Below are 16,537 nucleotides of genomic sequence, written 5' to 3' on the forward strand. Positions count from 1 at the left end.
CCAGTTCCCATATTTCCCCTATGACTGAGATGGAGTGGGGGAGAGAGAGAGAAAGTGTGACAGAGTGAGAGAGTAAGACAGAGAGCCTCCATTAACCCCCCTGAGCCAGACGTTCAGATTCTTTACATGCACAATTGTACAAAACAATTGCAGTAAAATGTTGTAAGTGGAAAAACAGTTCTGCACCACTGCGCATAAATCTCTAAAAATAAAAATAGAAAACTAAAAATGGCACATTTATTTATTTACAAACATAAACTATAATAGAAATTAAGATAAGGCATGTGCAACAGAAATATACACTACAATGTGCAAAAGTTAAATGTATGTCATATTAGTGTAATGTTGGGGGTTCTGGCAGGGTTAAAGGCCCTTTACGACCCCTCATCTTTGTAATGTTTTAGAAGTCTAACCAGGGTTCTCACTCTATGAATGATACATTGAAATTAGTTAACAGACCAAAGATTTTAAGTAAATTTGAAACTGCTTACAACAAAATTCCCTGGTACTCCCAGACTTTCCCCCAGAAATGATACAATTCCCTGACTTTCCATGTCTGGAACAGACATTATCAAAATTCCATGATATTCCAGAAATTCCATGACCTGTGGGAGCTGTCTAACAGTCTGTGAATGAGGCAGGAGACAGCCATTGAGTCTGAAGACAACCTGTGACACTAGAACAATACGATGTCTCAGTTTCATATGGTTCAGTTTATCCCAAATTCTGAAATGGGTGTAAAGTGTTTAACACAAAGGCTACAGCATATCAGCAATCTTGTGTTCAAGGCCCATTTATTCATTCATTCATAAATTAAGAAAATATAATATTCATTTGCAACATATTTACATTTTTCTCGTCATTAGGATAAGTAACAATGCACACATTATTGGTCTTGTAACAAGAGCATGCAAGAGATTAAGTGCTTGTTGTGATCACGATTAAATCATAAATGCACTTCTTCTCAAGTCTGGCAAGTTAGTAGTGAACAACAAACTATTAATGTATGTACTCCATCTTGCTTGATTACACATTTAAAACTAAGTAGTTGATAAATCCAGATTATTTGGGGAGATGGCTTCCAAGATCACTATTCTTTTTTTTATTTATTTCTTTTTTTACTTTGAAACAACTCCAGAGATCTTAGCTTTCAGCACACACTGAAACAAACTCAACCACAGAGAAAAGGGAGATGGTCGCAGTAACAAGCACAAGTACACATCTTTGAAAGATTTACGCTTTTGGACACTGAGTCAATCTCTTTTATTGAGTAATATTTTGAAAAAGCAGCAAAGGCTTATTCTTTGGTATGTTGCTAATATACTTTTGTGATGTTCCATTCAAATCAGTGCTTCAGACTGTGAATTAAGACATCAAATTACAACGAGCTGCAGACAGCACAAGCATTGGTCTGTTAGAAATATGACAAGATCTCAGATATTTTAGAGCTTCAGCCAGATCACATAAAGAGGAACAGTCCTCTGGTTGAATTCTGGTCATATTCTGGTTCAGTAGGAATATATTGATAATAGTCCCAAGTATCCATTCAGCCACTATGCTGCCATTTGAACACTTAAGTAGCAGTATATGGATACTCATGCACATAAAATAAAAACAATGGGGTGCATGATGAAACAAGAGAAATGGTACAGTGAGCTTAAAGCCAGAGGTGCGTTCAATTCAGGCAAAAGTTTGTGGCAATTGCCTTGTTGCTTTCCATTTTGTTTACATAAACAATATAAACAATTGACACAAAAATGTAAAAGTTGAAAGAAAAAGAAGTCCACCAGGGGCATTCGCCTCTAGCTTTAGGCTCAACATACCACCAATCTCGCTCCTTGGTATAGCTTTCAGGACTCTACTCAGCCATTTGCTGCATACAACAAAATGTACATAAAAACACCTGATCTTAGGTTCGAACATAAAACCTAAAAAGAGAGGGGGAAAGACGTTTCAAGAAGAAATCAAAATAAACACGACGACAACAACAACAACAACAACAAAAAGACATAAAAGCCAAAATCAACTCACTCAAGGCAACAATGGAGTTCCTCTATATCAAGTGCAAATTTGATCCACCTATAAGGAATTATAGTCCCAAATCTGGGTAAAGTTTTTGATGAAAGGTTTCCTGGGTTATGTTGGTCCCCACAGGTAATTTCATTGAGACCTGCATCATTAGTTTGGCTTGACTAGTCATGGCTGGACATGGTGTGTTTATCCAAAACAGAGAGAATTGGATAGCGCAGAAAAAAGGCCTGCAATTTCAGTAATGCAGTCATAATTTCTCTAATGAATAAGCAAATGTGCCCTAGTACATTTTCATAGTAAAGAGTACATGCTTCTGAAGAAAATAAATACAACACTGATAAAGTGAAAAAATTTGGTCATCACTGTACTTAGTCGTTGTTTAACTGATAAGTTGACAAATTGAATTGGCCATCATGATTATCATGCAATAAAAAAAATCTTTATCCATCTGTAACATAAAACCTAATGGTTCTTGCTCACGTCATCTGATATGAGAAACCAAAATCAGGGAGTGGTTCCTCTTGGTCTTTAGAGAAATGCTTTGCACCACTAACTGTGCTGGTCCCCTAAAACTGTTAATCACAAAACACTCCCACACCTGTCCCTGATGCTCTATCCCATTCTATCGCCTTTCTACTCTCTCCTCGTCTACACACACACACACACACACACACACATCACTCCTCGTCCTCGCCTGGGGAGGCCTCTGCGATGCCCTGTGGCTCCCTGAGGTCCTCCTCGGTGGGCACGTGCTCGATGGAGACGATGCCCGTCAGCAGGGCGTAGCTCAGCATGGCCCCCAGGGCAAAGACCAGAGAGAGCAGCTGCTTCCTCCTCTTGTTGGGCTCGTTGTCAAACTCGTTGGCCTCGGGCTGAGTGGACACTTTGTGAGCCGCGCCCTCTGCATGTATAGAAAGGTTCGATTTTTAGTCATGATTGCTATGACTAAATTAGAAATTAACCCTTATCCAAGTTGTGGTACTCTGGGTTTGTTAATTTGGTTACACCTGTCTAAATAAAGATGCCCCATCTTAGAAGATCAAATCAGATCACTTGACAGATTGTATGTTAGAAATATTAGTATCAAACACTTCAATCATTAAGCCATATGTATAGTGAATGACTGAGACGAAGCTATAACACAATTAACTAGCGTAGTTACAGCTTCATTACAAGCATCCCATTCAAATGACCAGTTCAGTCAGGCATATAAATTAAATAAAACACACTGGGTCCATTTTACATCCATGTACAGGAACAACAAGTCCTGGGTTTTCAGCTTCAATCGAAAACTCAGAACATGGGAGCATGTGTCGAAGAGCCAGAGGAATTTGGCTTCAATAAGCAGTGGGCCTCCTCTACTCACCATTAGGCTCGCTAGGGAAGTAGAGGGTGAGGATGTTGGAGCAGAATCGCGTCAGATTGTCCAGAGACTTCAGATGCTGCTGGAGGCGCCCGCACGGCAGCTTGATCTTCAGCAAAGGCGCTAAGTGGCCAAATACATACGCATCCAGAGAGGAAGGCCTGAGAGGATGACATGATGAATACAGAAAGATTGGTGCGATGTATCTATACAACACTTTACACATCTTGAATATCTATCTATACAAATTATTTAGATAGCCTCAAATTGGCAATTAATCGTAAAAGCACTTCTGCACTTCACTCTTTCATGGAATTGAAAAATGGAAGTGAAAATTCCTTGCACAGGTTTAATCTAAGAGAGTCCCTCACAAACATTACATTTTGAGGGAAATTTTAAAAAGCTAATTCTTGTTCCATTCAACAAATATTCCTTATATTACACACAACTGCAATATAAGAAGTCAGACTCACGAATCTCCAAAGAAGAATTTGCTGGAACCAAGACGTTGAGAGAGGAGATCCATGCACTCCTGGGCGTCGTGGTAAAGCTGGAAAGAAATGAAGACAGTGTGTGTGTGTGTGTGTGTGTGTGTGTGTGTGTGTGTGTGTGTGTGGAGGGGGGGGCATAAATGAGAGAAATGACTACCCGCATGGCAGGCACCAGACCTCAGGTCAGACCAGCCTCTCACTCACAGACACTACTTTATTTGCCTGCCATAATAGCGGTGGTGCGTGTCTTCCTGAGAAGCATAAATCAAGTGGATTGTGGATCGGCACACAGGCAGCCATCCACATGGCTACCACATTTGCCTCCATGACGTGTGTTCAATGGGAGCGTGAGGATGAATAATTTGTGGAGGTCCCCAAGGCACGCTTCACCACAGAGACCGGGACATACCGAGGCCCCCCAGCCTCCAGTGGTGCTGGAAACTACATGGCTGGATACTACAGTGTCATTTCCCTGCACAGAACCCCCATTTCTGCACAAACATTACAGCCTTCGCACCTCAATTGGTTGACCATGGAGAGAACTAGACCACAGCTACGAGGGATCAAAAGTGCATGTCTTGAACGGAATGTGGCCCGGATCATTAGGTATAGAGAGCAGTCTGCCTGACTAGATGTAAAAGTAGAAATGTTAGGTTACAGATGGCGAAATTTAAAATGCACAACCAAATCTGATTCAACTGTGTACATCTCCAAGGGGCTGAAGTGATACAGAACAAACTGTTTACACGTTTTAACCAAACAATCCCTTTTTATCTCCAGTGACGTCATAGTAAATAAGAGGTTGAAAAATACAAATACGTAGCTATGGTAGAAAAATACAAATACGTTATCTTCCAACCAGCTGGGCAACCACTCTTTACTTGAGTTTTTAGACAAGTTAAATGTTAAATGTCAAAAGCACAATTGAGGTCACAGGTCAAAGGTTGTGTCCTCAATAAAATGCTTCATTCCTCACAACCTTCCCCCTCTTACTACCTCCTTACTAGAGTCCACATACTTGTCTCCCTTGAAAGGGCAGACACGGTTAAAAAAACCTTCCACAACTACAGCTCCCTTACTCAGCGTTGTGGTACCTGACTCAAATTTTACTCCTTATTCCCAGCACTGCTTAGGCTTGTGTAGCCAGACGTGAATTAACATTTCCATCTAGAGGACACCATGTTGACATGTGGGTGGCGATGACTGAATTATTAATGGCATTTGACATTTCTGAACCAACCCAAGGGGCTCTTGAAGGTGGTCCTTGAAGGAGAAATGAAAGTCTTTTCCAGACAGCACCGGGAAATGTAGAAGTTAGGGATGGGACTTATTGGTGTTTTTTTTCTGAGCGTCATTTCTGTGCATCACCTGTTCTTTTTCCATGTGTGTCTAACTAACACTGTCAATTGGTGTTAACGCTTTTGTGTATTCAGCTGATGAGGACAACAAGTTGTCTCGGAGTTGTGTGCGAGACTGCCAGACTGGCCAGGTCCTCTGGACTACAGTACATATGGTGCCACCCCCACTCACCACCACCTTCACTACCTCCACCACCACTCACTCCCCATTCACCACCACCCCCATCACCCCCATCACCCTACTATCCCCACCCCTCATCACCCCGACCACCACTCACCTCCTTCTCCATGTCCTCGCCGGCCTCCAGGGTCTCGTCCCCCTTGATGAGGCGCAGGCGGGCCAGCTGCTGCCGCTGCATGCGGCTCGGCAGGAAGAAGTTCAGTGGGAAGGGAATGTTGTCGCCATGCCAACGGCGGGTCACCTCCACATAGTTCTTGGGGTCCACCCACAGAGCGTAGATCTGAAATGGGGAGGCAGGGGTTGAGGTTTGTGTGTTGTTTGTGGGTTTTGTTTTATTTTTTATGTATCTGATCTGTTTGCAGTTTGCTGTTTTTGGGGGGTGTCGGGGGTGAACCCCAGGATTTGCTAATGAGACCTTATCCTGGTATGGAGCTCATCTGTAGCAGTGATTGAGAGGAACAAAATAAAAATGATGCCAGGTGAAATACTGTGATACACAGTATAATAATGAGTGCAGTGTGATCATGGCAGTGTTTTATGGACAAATCACTTAGACTTGAAGGGTGGTAAAAGTCAATGTGTCAATCTAACGTAGGAAGATGCAGGCATTCTCCTGGATGTTAGTGGCGCTGTATTCTACAGTCCAGAGGCTCTGCCTGTGCAGTAAGCCCTTCAATGTTCAGGGCTGCTGTGCTGTCTAGCTGGGGTAGCCCGACAGGAAACGTTGAGGCATTTCCTTTAACAAGAGGCAAAAGGTCAGGAATAATGACTGTGAAAATCTGATACACTTACATAATAAGGAAGGACTGAGGTTTGAGCAGAACACAGCAGGTTTTCTTTAAATCGGTCTCAAGGTTTGAGAAAGAAAAAAAAGGAAAATGATGCCAATGAGGATTTCAGATGGTTCATACGGCTGGGACAGTGAAAAGTCACACTGAAAGCCCTTCATGATTTCCATGTTACTTTGAGTTGCTATGACGATGCGGTGAAAGAGTGGGGAATGGAGTAATTCCCTTGGAAACTCATGACAGTGATTGTGGTGGTGGTGATGGAGGTATGAATGGTATCAGGTCGGAGAGGAGGTGGTCCTCTATCCAAATATATGCAGTGATATGCATGAGCAACATGTTTTATCATATCAGATAAACGCTACAGAGAGAGAGAGAGAGAGAGAGAGAGAGAGAGAGAGAGAGAGAGAGAGAGAGAGAGAGAGAGAGAGAGAGAGAGAGAGAGAGAGAGAGAGACTGACCAGTGCAGGCATCAGCTTCTCCTCCACCAGAGATATGAAAGCCAGTGTGTCTGCTCCCTCTTTCGCTGAGAGGTCAAAGTCAGCATTGTACTTCTACAGAAATAAGAAAAGACAATGTTATCCGTCACTAAGGGTACACTTTGGTGTACAATGAAATAAAAAAAAAAACTGCATTTAAAGTTGTTTTTCCCCAGACTTTTCATTCAAAACTCATAAAAAGTACCATGATGGCATGTGCATAGCTTTGGAGTTGACCCCATGACCTTGGCCATTCATGAGCTAGGGTCTAGCAATGCACAGAATTCAATTTCACACTTTTAACTGTACATGATATTGAGCAGAAAGAGCACAAACCAACTTGGCTAAATTGCACCATTAGAATTCCACAACAATGCCCAAAACACATCAGTGAATGAAGAGGGAAAAAAAAAAAAAAAAAACAATATTATGGTTCCAGGCTGCTTTTATTGCATTTTCCTCCTAATCCCTAACCAGTAGGATAGCACAATTACACAACAGTCTAACAAGGTCAGTGAACTTAACACTTCTTCTGCCAGCCCTGTGTCTGCAGCATGAAATGTATCATAAAAACAAAGGCTTGGAAAAACCATACACAACCCAATTCTGCAGATGATGAGCACAGAAGGAAGTGCACTTGATCTCTCTTGGGAAAAGATACTGCCAAAACTTCAATATTATGTGGCTACGAGCCTAAATATTAGTTGTAGATAGAAAGGCAAAATGGTATAAACGTAGATTAGTATGACAATTCAAGGTCAGCCAACTTTTTTCCACATCAAAACATCCTGTGGATGATGACATGATGTTGGAAAGAAGGATCCCCGCAGTTGTAAACTCAGGGACTCAGAAGGTGGTCATTATGTGGTGTCTTTGACGGTTTGAGTTTGTTTAACGACATGGAAGAACTGACAGTGAAATGAAAAATGTATGATGCCTGCCAGACCGTCCAAGTCTGAGTGTCTGTGTGTCTGTGTATGTATGAATTATGTGGACCATGTCACTTTTGCCTCAGACTTCTAAACAGGGATTTCTAAACACTAGCCTGAACTCCACCCTATCTCCACCTATCCCTTTGAGACAGAGATGATTTCATCTGAGCCATTCTTTCCACATCCCATCAAAAGCATTTATCAATCCTTAGGTTGGTTTGACACACTAAAACTCCCACAAACCAAGCCAAGCACAAGGACAGTGTCCACACATGCTCAGACTTTCAACTGAGTCAGGACCAGGATAGGGGCTGATGGCAGCATGGCAACAATGGGTGCTGTGGGGGTCGGTTGGTTGGTGGGTGGGGGTACGACTCCCAACTGGTCTAATGGTTCCGACCACTCTCAAGGAGAAGAGAAACTTGGATGATGATGGGAGTTCTTTTGAAACAGTTAAGCCCAGGTCTCTTTTATCGACATTGTGTGCACGGTTATGAGGAAAATTGTAGGATCAGTCGGGATTAGTTTTACAATGCTCTCCAAATCCAAAAAGTGAGTTACGCCTTTGTATGTATAAGAGTGCACAAATAAGCCACTGGTCTCTTCTACCATTCTACAAACTAAGTAGGCTAATACTGGCTTTGACATCATCCCACTTCTGACACCAATTACTGCAAAGAGCTGTCATGTCCGCTGGACTCTAACCAAGTTCTCTGGGGCAGTAACTCTGTTCTGACTTTGACAACACAGATCCAGACATTTTGACATGAGCACATACTTGACTGTAGTGATGGTACCCTGTAATACCTAATGAGCAATGTAATTACGCAAGATGAAAAATGTCTGATGTACAGATGACTTTTTTTTAACTGATGAACAGCATTGTTATCTTTGTATTTATGTGTTGATTTACCAATTCCTGGTTACTTTTTGATTTCTTACTCTGGGGTACGACAGGGTTTGTAGTAACTCAATCAGAGGTAGCTCACCTGTTTCCTGAATTCAATGATGATTTTACTGGGCTGAGAAAAGCTGCCATTCTCTTGAGTCTTCAGCGCTGGGAGGATGCCTGGAGGAAGAGAGTGGGCGTGATACTGAACATTTCTACGATTTTCTCTAGGGTTCAGTGGCCCTGTTTATTCTACTTTCAGTGTAATTTGTCTGAAAACAAATTTGTCTGAAGGGATAATCTTCCTACACAGAGCAAAAATCAAAAGAAGATGCGGAAAGAGGTTAAGGGGCCATTACAAGTCAGGCAATTAATGTTAAAAAGAAATGTTTGGAACTTTTTGTATCCAAAATTAGGCTGAGTAACCTTTAATGCTATCTTTACCTGTAGGACTTCCCCAAGGGTTGGCAGTTTTGTGAAGTTTGAGAGGTACTCCTGCAAACCTTGCATAAGCCTGAGAGATGAGACAAGTGAAAGGAAGAGAAGGGAGAAAGTGAGAGAGAAGAAGAGGGAAATTACATTTGTTTAGTCCTGCCATCTTAACTGTGGGTCATTACAGCCAGTACATTAACGGTTCTCTGTGCCAGGCACACTTCCATGTGCTTAAATCAAAACCAGGCCAAACCACACAGGAACTAAGCAATGAGTGCCAGGAATGCCTCCTCTGGCATGCCAGAACGTTAACACCTCACTTACGATAAGCTGTGTCTTAAAACACAGCGAGACACCAAACAGCCTGTGACTTCAGATTACCAATATACTACACACACCTGGGTGCACAGGGGAAAAGGCAAGCAGTGGCAGTACAGACAGCTCGCTGAGGCACGTCCCCACAGCCCTAACGCAGACAGAAACACTCACACAGGACTTTCCACCGATGGCTTCTTTTTCAGGGCAGGAAACTTTCTGACAGGCCATGAAGTATTTCTTCTGGGAGGCTTGTAAAACTGCAGGTCTACAAAATAATTTCCAGCAGTTAAGGCTTCTGTTTTTTTCAAATAAGGAAAATGTGTGTATAGTTGAACAGCAGCCTGAAGGGAACCTCCTCTGAATCGTTTGGGTCTCGGTGAGAAACCCCATGCTAGAAATGTGGTCTGGGAGAGTGGGGAGAGACAGACGTGTGGGGTTGACCTGTTTTCACTCACTGGTCACAAAAACAGACACAACAGGCTGAGGTTGTACAACGTGTATGTCACAAAATATAAAGCCAGAAGACCGTAAGCTTAGTAGATACCAAAATCAACCAAGTTGATGGCTACTAATTAAATGATGATTAAATGTAGATGGTTTCTAATCAAAGTTATGCTAACAAAACTGTATAGGCCTAACCAAGCATCTCCTAAAAGTACAGCATTGCCCAAGTTTAACAAATTCCTGGGAATGATAGAAAGTTAGCTTTTAAACGTTAGGAAATTGCTTTTGGTGATTAATTGGTAGGGAGTGCCTACTTTGGTCCAAGATAACTTTTCACAAAAAAACTTCTTGCATTTAAACTGGTTCACAGTTGGTCAAACCAAATTAATTACCCCAAAATTAACGACCACTACCAACATTTTTACTCCTCATAAAGCTATTTGGACAACAGGTTTTCCACTTCAAAATCTTGATTGAACAGATGGCTTCCATAGAAAGCTCAATTTAAAAAAAAATGAGCACCTAAAAGCATGTCAAAACACTCAAAAAGGCACAAGCCTGCGAGCAACAATCCAACATGTTCCTCCCTGCAGATAGGGACTCTGCCCTGCGAGGTGCCATTTGGCCCTCCTCCCATTGACTAATGCCAGCAGATGTAGGAGCTTACAGAGTGGATGAGGCTTGGGAGGCCAAGCCAAGGTTTTGTCAATGGAAAAAATTACAGAGTTTGGAAGACAGTTATGAGGGTGGAGGAAGGGACCCAGAGCAGAACGGAGCACAGCAGTGGAGTAGGCTAACCCCAAGTAAGCGGAATAGGAGCGCCAAAACTGGAGCTGGAACTTTATCAGTAGACAGGAATTAGGTGAGGAGTAACAAGGCCTTCCTCCTGAACTTTGACTTAAGATCTGATCGGGATTCGGCAAGACTTTTCTTCCCTGTAAAGGTTGAGAAATCTGGCATAAGATGAGATGCAATACTAAATACAACACAAAATAGTCCAGAGATGGTGGGGGCGGGGGTGCTACCTGTGCTATCACACCCCCAAAAACGGAAATGAATTTTCAGGGCAGCCGTGGCCTACTGGTTAGCGCGTCGGACTTGTAACCGGAGGGTTGCCGTTTCGAACCCCAACCAGTAGGCACGGCTGAAGTGCCCTTGAGCAAGGCACCTAACCACTCACTGCTCCCCGAGCGCCGCTGTTGTTGCAGGCAGCTCACTGCGCCGGGATTAGTGTGTGCTTCACCTCACTGTGTGTTCACTGTGTGCTGAGTGTGTTTCACTAATTCACGGATTGGGATAAATGCAGAGACCAAATTTACCTCACGGGATCAAAAGAGTATATATACTTATACTGAACCCTAATGAGGCTAGGTTGTGGAGACAATGCAACAAATGCAGCTCTCCAATTCACCTTCCTCAAAAAAAACTTTGAGTCAAAATGGATGGCATTTTTATGCTTATGTCTTGCGGGAATAGAAGCCTTAAAATGTGAAGGTGGTTGGTTTGTTTGGCAGACCTACAGCATCAGACCAGACTGTACATGCAGATGGAATGGTCGCTTGACTTCATGGAAAGTAGCTTATTCCATCATGTTACTACAGCAACAGCAACATTCTTCATTCTGTCTGCGCTTTGCCTCTCAGCACTACTCTAATTTTTTTAATAGTTGGATGCTAAATATAATTTGATAAATTTATTCAATCCTTAAACTGTATCATAAGCTTCAGCTACAGGGGCAAAATAAATCAGTGCATTAAAATCCAACTGATGAGAAAACAGCACAGCCTTAACCCTGCTATGCTACATCATGGCTGATGTGAAAATGTGTCCATATGAAACCCACAGGTCTCTTCCAGGCTTGCTGAAAAAACACAAAAAAATGATCTGCACATAATTCATACAAAGACCTCCCACACAAAGTCGCTCAACAGGCAAAGCTAATCCTGCATTTCCGAGATCACAGCGTAATTGCCATGACCTGGAGCCTGACGGCTGACGCACAAAGTCTGCACATCTGGGTGGTTTAAGAGAAGCAGGCCAACTGGTGGAAACATACCATCTCCGAATCAGGCGATTTGTTCAAGATATGAAGACTAATAGCCGAATAAGAGTTTATCCAGATTAGAATAAGAGTCTAGATTAGAATAAATGTTTGCACAGAATTTGTTCAGATTATCCATTTTGTGGAATAGAAAGATGGTTCAGCCTATTAAGTTTGCAGCCAAACTGATGTAACACTATTTAGATGCCTGTCGATGCCCTGTAATGACCATAAATGCATCCTAAAGATATTATGGATGAGGGATGCGGATGCATTGAGGGCACAGGGTGTCACACTTTTGCCTGATTGGTGAAAACTGGAAAGCTGAAATAACAGAAAAAAACACTTAAATATTTCTGCCAAATACCTTGATAACAATAAAATAGATTACAGTAAGGGAAAGGAACATAGCTGCAATTAGTGTGCATTTATTACAAACAATATAATAGCAAAGTATAGTAGCCTAAGTGTGGAAAAGTATTCTGTTTACAACAAACACGGCAAGCCAGTTATTTTTGCTGCTTTTTATTGCAGAATTAATAACATTTCCAAAAAAATTCCACCCAGATGCCTTCGCAATAGACAACTGTTTTGTAGCACTGTAGCAACTATTTTTTTCTTAGATTCTTTTTGGACTGCCCTGAACAGTTTGTTATGTAAAAGGTTGGAAGTAGGCTAAAAAAAGAAGGAAAAGAGTGAAAAATGCAGCCCCTCCAAGGTAAGGTAAACCAAAAGCATTTTGCAATTTGGCATGAAGAGAGCGAGCAGTGAAACTGCATTAAAAGTTCTCAGCCAATAGGAATTTCATTATGTTTTACCTTAGGAAAAACGCTAGAGTAGCAGCGTCTTACATTGGCTTACAGTAGAACTGGGAGGAAAGGGCAGAGAGGCAGGGTGGCCTATATATGCCAACAAAAAAAATGAGGCTGTAACAGAGGAAATGTCTGAATTGCGTATAATTGTGAGAACACACACACCATGATCACTTCAATAAAACCCCTGCTGCAGCGTTTAATTACCATTTTGTTGAACTACAATCGTGTTTGTTTACATGCAATTTAATTATTAAGAAAAACACACACACTGTTGTGAGTCTTGCAAGAAGCAACGGCAGTGTTTTAGGGAAGTTCTTCTAGTCTAGACTCTACTCTTTGCAGGAGTGTACATTGTGCAGTCAAATCTATTATTATTACATCTTTATAGACCATATGATGTGACCTGTAGTTGAGTATAAAGCATACGTATAAAGCAAGCCTGAACAGTTGTAGGTTCAATACCCAGCTTCCACCATTGTGTCCTTGTGCAAGGCACTTAACCCCGAGTTGCTCCGGCTCAGGATACCACCAGTCCCCCTCCCTCTCCCCCCATCCTCTTATGTTCATCTTTTGACTGTGCCGTGCACTAACCAGCTAACACACACAGCTGGTTGTAATACAGTTCCATCGACTCCATTTAACGGCATACCAGAGTGCACACAACCACACTAGTGGCACAGACCCCCTTAGGGAGGGCTAGGCTTCTCTCCCAGCACAGTTAATTGGGATTCCTTTGGCTCAGCTTCACCACATCTCCAATGAATGGCTTGCTAGTGAATGTCCCTCAAGGTAGACAAGAGATCACAGAGCATTAATAAAACGGTCTGTGGTTTGCAAACTTACTGGAGGATAAAAGGTTACTATAGCCTACACTTTTTCACAGAAATGAGAATTAACTGTGATGAAAAGTGGCTAATTCGATAAACGGCCAGCATTGTGTACACAGCAGAACAGACAGACAACCGGACGACAGAGAAGCGGCAGCTTATTAAAAGTGTTCCAGAATATTGTGAATGAAATTTCCAAAAGGCTGCGCCAGACTATAATGATGCATCACTGAAATGCTTCCAGTTCAGTAGTTGGTTTGTGGTCAGAAGACCACACAGAATAGGTAAGACAGCAAGAGCATTAGCCATGCATTTTCCTAACCACGAGGAGGGGAGCAGCAGACAGTCATACTGGCATTAGAGTCTGACCAAAGGACACAAGCTCAAAGACTGCCTTAACTGTTCCACAGTGCTGTAGAGGAAATAAGGCCTGACAGTCCTCAACTTTCCTTTCCACCTTCAGTAAGTACCATATAATCACACCAGACCAGACTATATAATCAGTATAACTTCACAGAACAGCAATAAAACGAGACAGAAATGCACCATAGGACATAAAGAAGGAAATAAGGATGCCATAATTAACCACATACAGAGAGGTAACTGGACACTAAGGAACATTATCTGTCACTAATATGAGCACAAGCTGATATCACACAGCCTTGTGTGCAGCGCACTGTAATTTCCTGAGGAATCTAAGTGAGCAAGTCATTCCCTTAACTTAGATATACAGCGGCATAACGAATACACACCTGTTATTCCAACTGAATGTTGAATTTTACACTTGTGGCAGACCTGGCTGTATGCTGATAAGTATAACCTTAATTTAGTCACTAATTTTAGTGTATTCATAATCAAAGAACGACTGACAAAGCGACAGACACACACACACACACACACCACTGTAAGAATGGCTGTAAGAAGCATTGGAACAGGAAATATTTCTTAAAATAGTAAAGCAATAACACTAGTCTTTTGGACTTTTCAACATTGCCCAGTTCAGTTTTAGATCACTGTTGCTAGGGCTGAAAGATTAAACAAAATTGTGATTTGATTTAATGCAGTTAGAAAATAGCAACGGCAAAATGAATCGTGTAGCTCACGAATGATTTGGGACTGATTTTGCTACTTCCTGAGGCAACACCTTGAACACGTAGACTGGCCACATTTTAAAAGCACCATAGGCAGCAGGATGAATGTAGCGTAGCCTATAGCAAGAAGGCCAACAGGGTCGCCCAGTGCTGCAAGGTCTTGTCCAGTAAGTAATATTACAGCTTACTACGTAATTACATTGAAGCTTGACTTTCGCAAACTAGCCTAGATCACCAATCAAGTCGCAGTCGCAATATCTGTAGGGGGAAATCGCAATGACATTTTCCCTCACATCGTTCAGCCCAAAACTGCTGAACGATGAATAGTTAGACACAGTAGGCTACAGTATACTGTGTAGCCCGTGTATACTACGTAGCCCAATCACAAAACAACACCGGACTTATCCTACATTAACTGGACAGTAACGACACTGGACTAAGTGGAGCAGCTAAGATAGGCTACGTGTGTCTGAGTGTAGCCTATTTTAAATTAGCAGGTGAAACTATTACAGCAATATCAGTGGCAAAGTAATCTTATAGCTGCTACTTCATATTATAAGATTGTGCAGTTGATGTTAGCCTTAGCCTTTCCAGTGGCCGATGTTACACGGCGAGGCAAAACGTTAGCTATAGGTGGACAACAAACCAGTGAAATTCAATGGCTATCAACACAAATATAGTGTAATTACCAGCACGATAAGGCATTCGGTGTTGACAGAAGGCAATCCCCAGTTGCCTTTCCAGCAAAATAACTCCAAGGGAGTCGCCATCTTAATATGAAAGGCGCACTTCCACTCGGAAGTGACGCAATATGTTGTTTGTAAAGATTTATAATGGCCTAAATACATTCGGAATTCATTTAACGGTAGGCCTAAATCAGCTGATCGTGCTAGCATAATTAATTTATTTTAGAAGTGCTTATTTTTTAATGAATGTACATGATGCGTGTTTGCAGGGCACATTATTTGATGAGTGTTGATCCAAATAAAATGATCAAATGCCTGCGTGAAGAGCAATTTAATTGTTTGTTTCCACTGATGGACTATTTGGTGTTATGGTTATAGTGGGCTGTTTAGCAGACGCTTTTGTCCGAAGTGACATAAGCTACAAAACAACAATAGGCGAGTTAAATTTAACAGTAAATAATTGTAAAAGTTGGTAAGACTACCAAAGAGAACAGCAATAACTAGAAAATGTAATTTCGAGGAAATTACCAGTGCATGAAAATATAAACATACATATTAACATAAAATGCAAAACAAACTTTTATTTGATAACAGTTGGCAGAAGTCATAGTTGATAACAACTGACAGTTGAAATGGCTGAACAGTTAAATAGTTGAGTAGTTTAAATAGTTATTATATAAATAGTAATTATTTAATAGTGAATTATTGTAGTGAGGACATTTATTTTGAAACAGTTGTGGGCAGAGGAAATAGTTGAACAGGATCTGTAGAGCCAGATTGTATGTTTAAAGCCTGAGACAGAGTATAGTTTAAAAGTTAAATATAGATAGTGTAATGGATGTTGATAGGCAGATTGTTTAATGAATGTTGATGGGATAGTTTAATGGGTAGATGAGTGAATGGTTTGAAGAGGATGAATGGATAGAAAGTTGGATGGAATGTGCCTTATATCCTTGTAGAATGGAGATACACAGAGAGAGTTGGCCTAATTGAGCAGAAAGCAGTTGATGCAGGTGCAATCAGTTTAACTAGCTTTTTGATGGGACCTAGTTGAGCAGCTGGAAGTTGATACAGGTGCAAATCAAGTTAATTAGCCCATTATGATGTCATAGTCCCCATACAAAGTCTATGGGGAAAAATAAGCTTGTTTTTTATTAATATCTCAAACAGTATAAAGTTTACAAAAGTGAAAAATGCATTCCTCAAGTCTCCTTTTCAAGACCTACGTTACAAAGTTTGAACGAAGTTTCTACGTTAAACGGTTGAAGCTGAATTAGACGCAGAAATTTGGTGGGAAGAAGAAGAAGAAGAAGAAGAAGAAGAAGAAGAAGAAGAAGACTTCGGATAACAGAACAGTGCATTTTCATGCAC

At 41.5% G+C, this 16,537-nt stretch overlaps 1 protein-coding gene across 1 annotated transcript; it reads right to left on the bottom strand.

Annotated features, from left to right (window-relative positions):
- Window positions 1-777: 777 nt before the first annotated feature.
- mtx1a (metaxin 1a) lies at window positions 778-15,262 on the bottom strand. The gene is made up of 8 exons (XM_048261458.1): window positions 15,170-15,262; window positions 8,957-9,026; window positions 8,613-8,692; window positions 6,674-6,766; window positions 5,522-5,704; window positions 3,868-3,944; window positions 3,398-3,555; window positions 778-2,932 (listed from the first exon to the last, which is right to left on the bottom strand). The coding sequence occupies exons 1-8, from the start codon at window positions 15,248-15,250 to the stop codon at window positions 2,709-2,711; spliced, it is 966 nt and encodes a 321-aa protein (XP_048117415.1). The 5' UTR covers window positions 15,251-15,262; the 3' UTR covers window positions 778-2,708.
- Between the last annotated feature and the right edge of the window lie 1,275 nt (window positions 15,263-16,537).

The sequence above is a fragment of the Alosa alosa genome, chromosome 13 (genome assembly GCF_017589495.1).
Source record: "Alosa alosa isolate M-15738 ecotype Scorff River chromosome 13, AALO_Geno_1.1, whole genome shotgun sequence".
In the NCBI taxonomy this organism is placed as follows: domain Eukaryota; kingdom Metazoa; phylum Chordata; class Actinopteri; order Clupeiformes; family Clupeidae; genus Alosa; species Alosa alosa.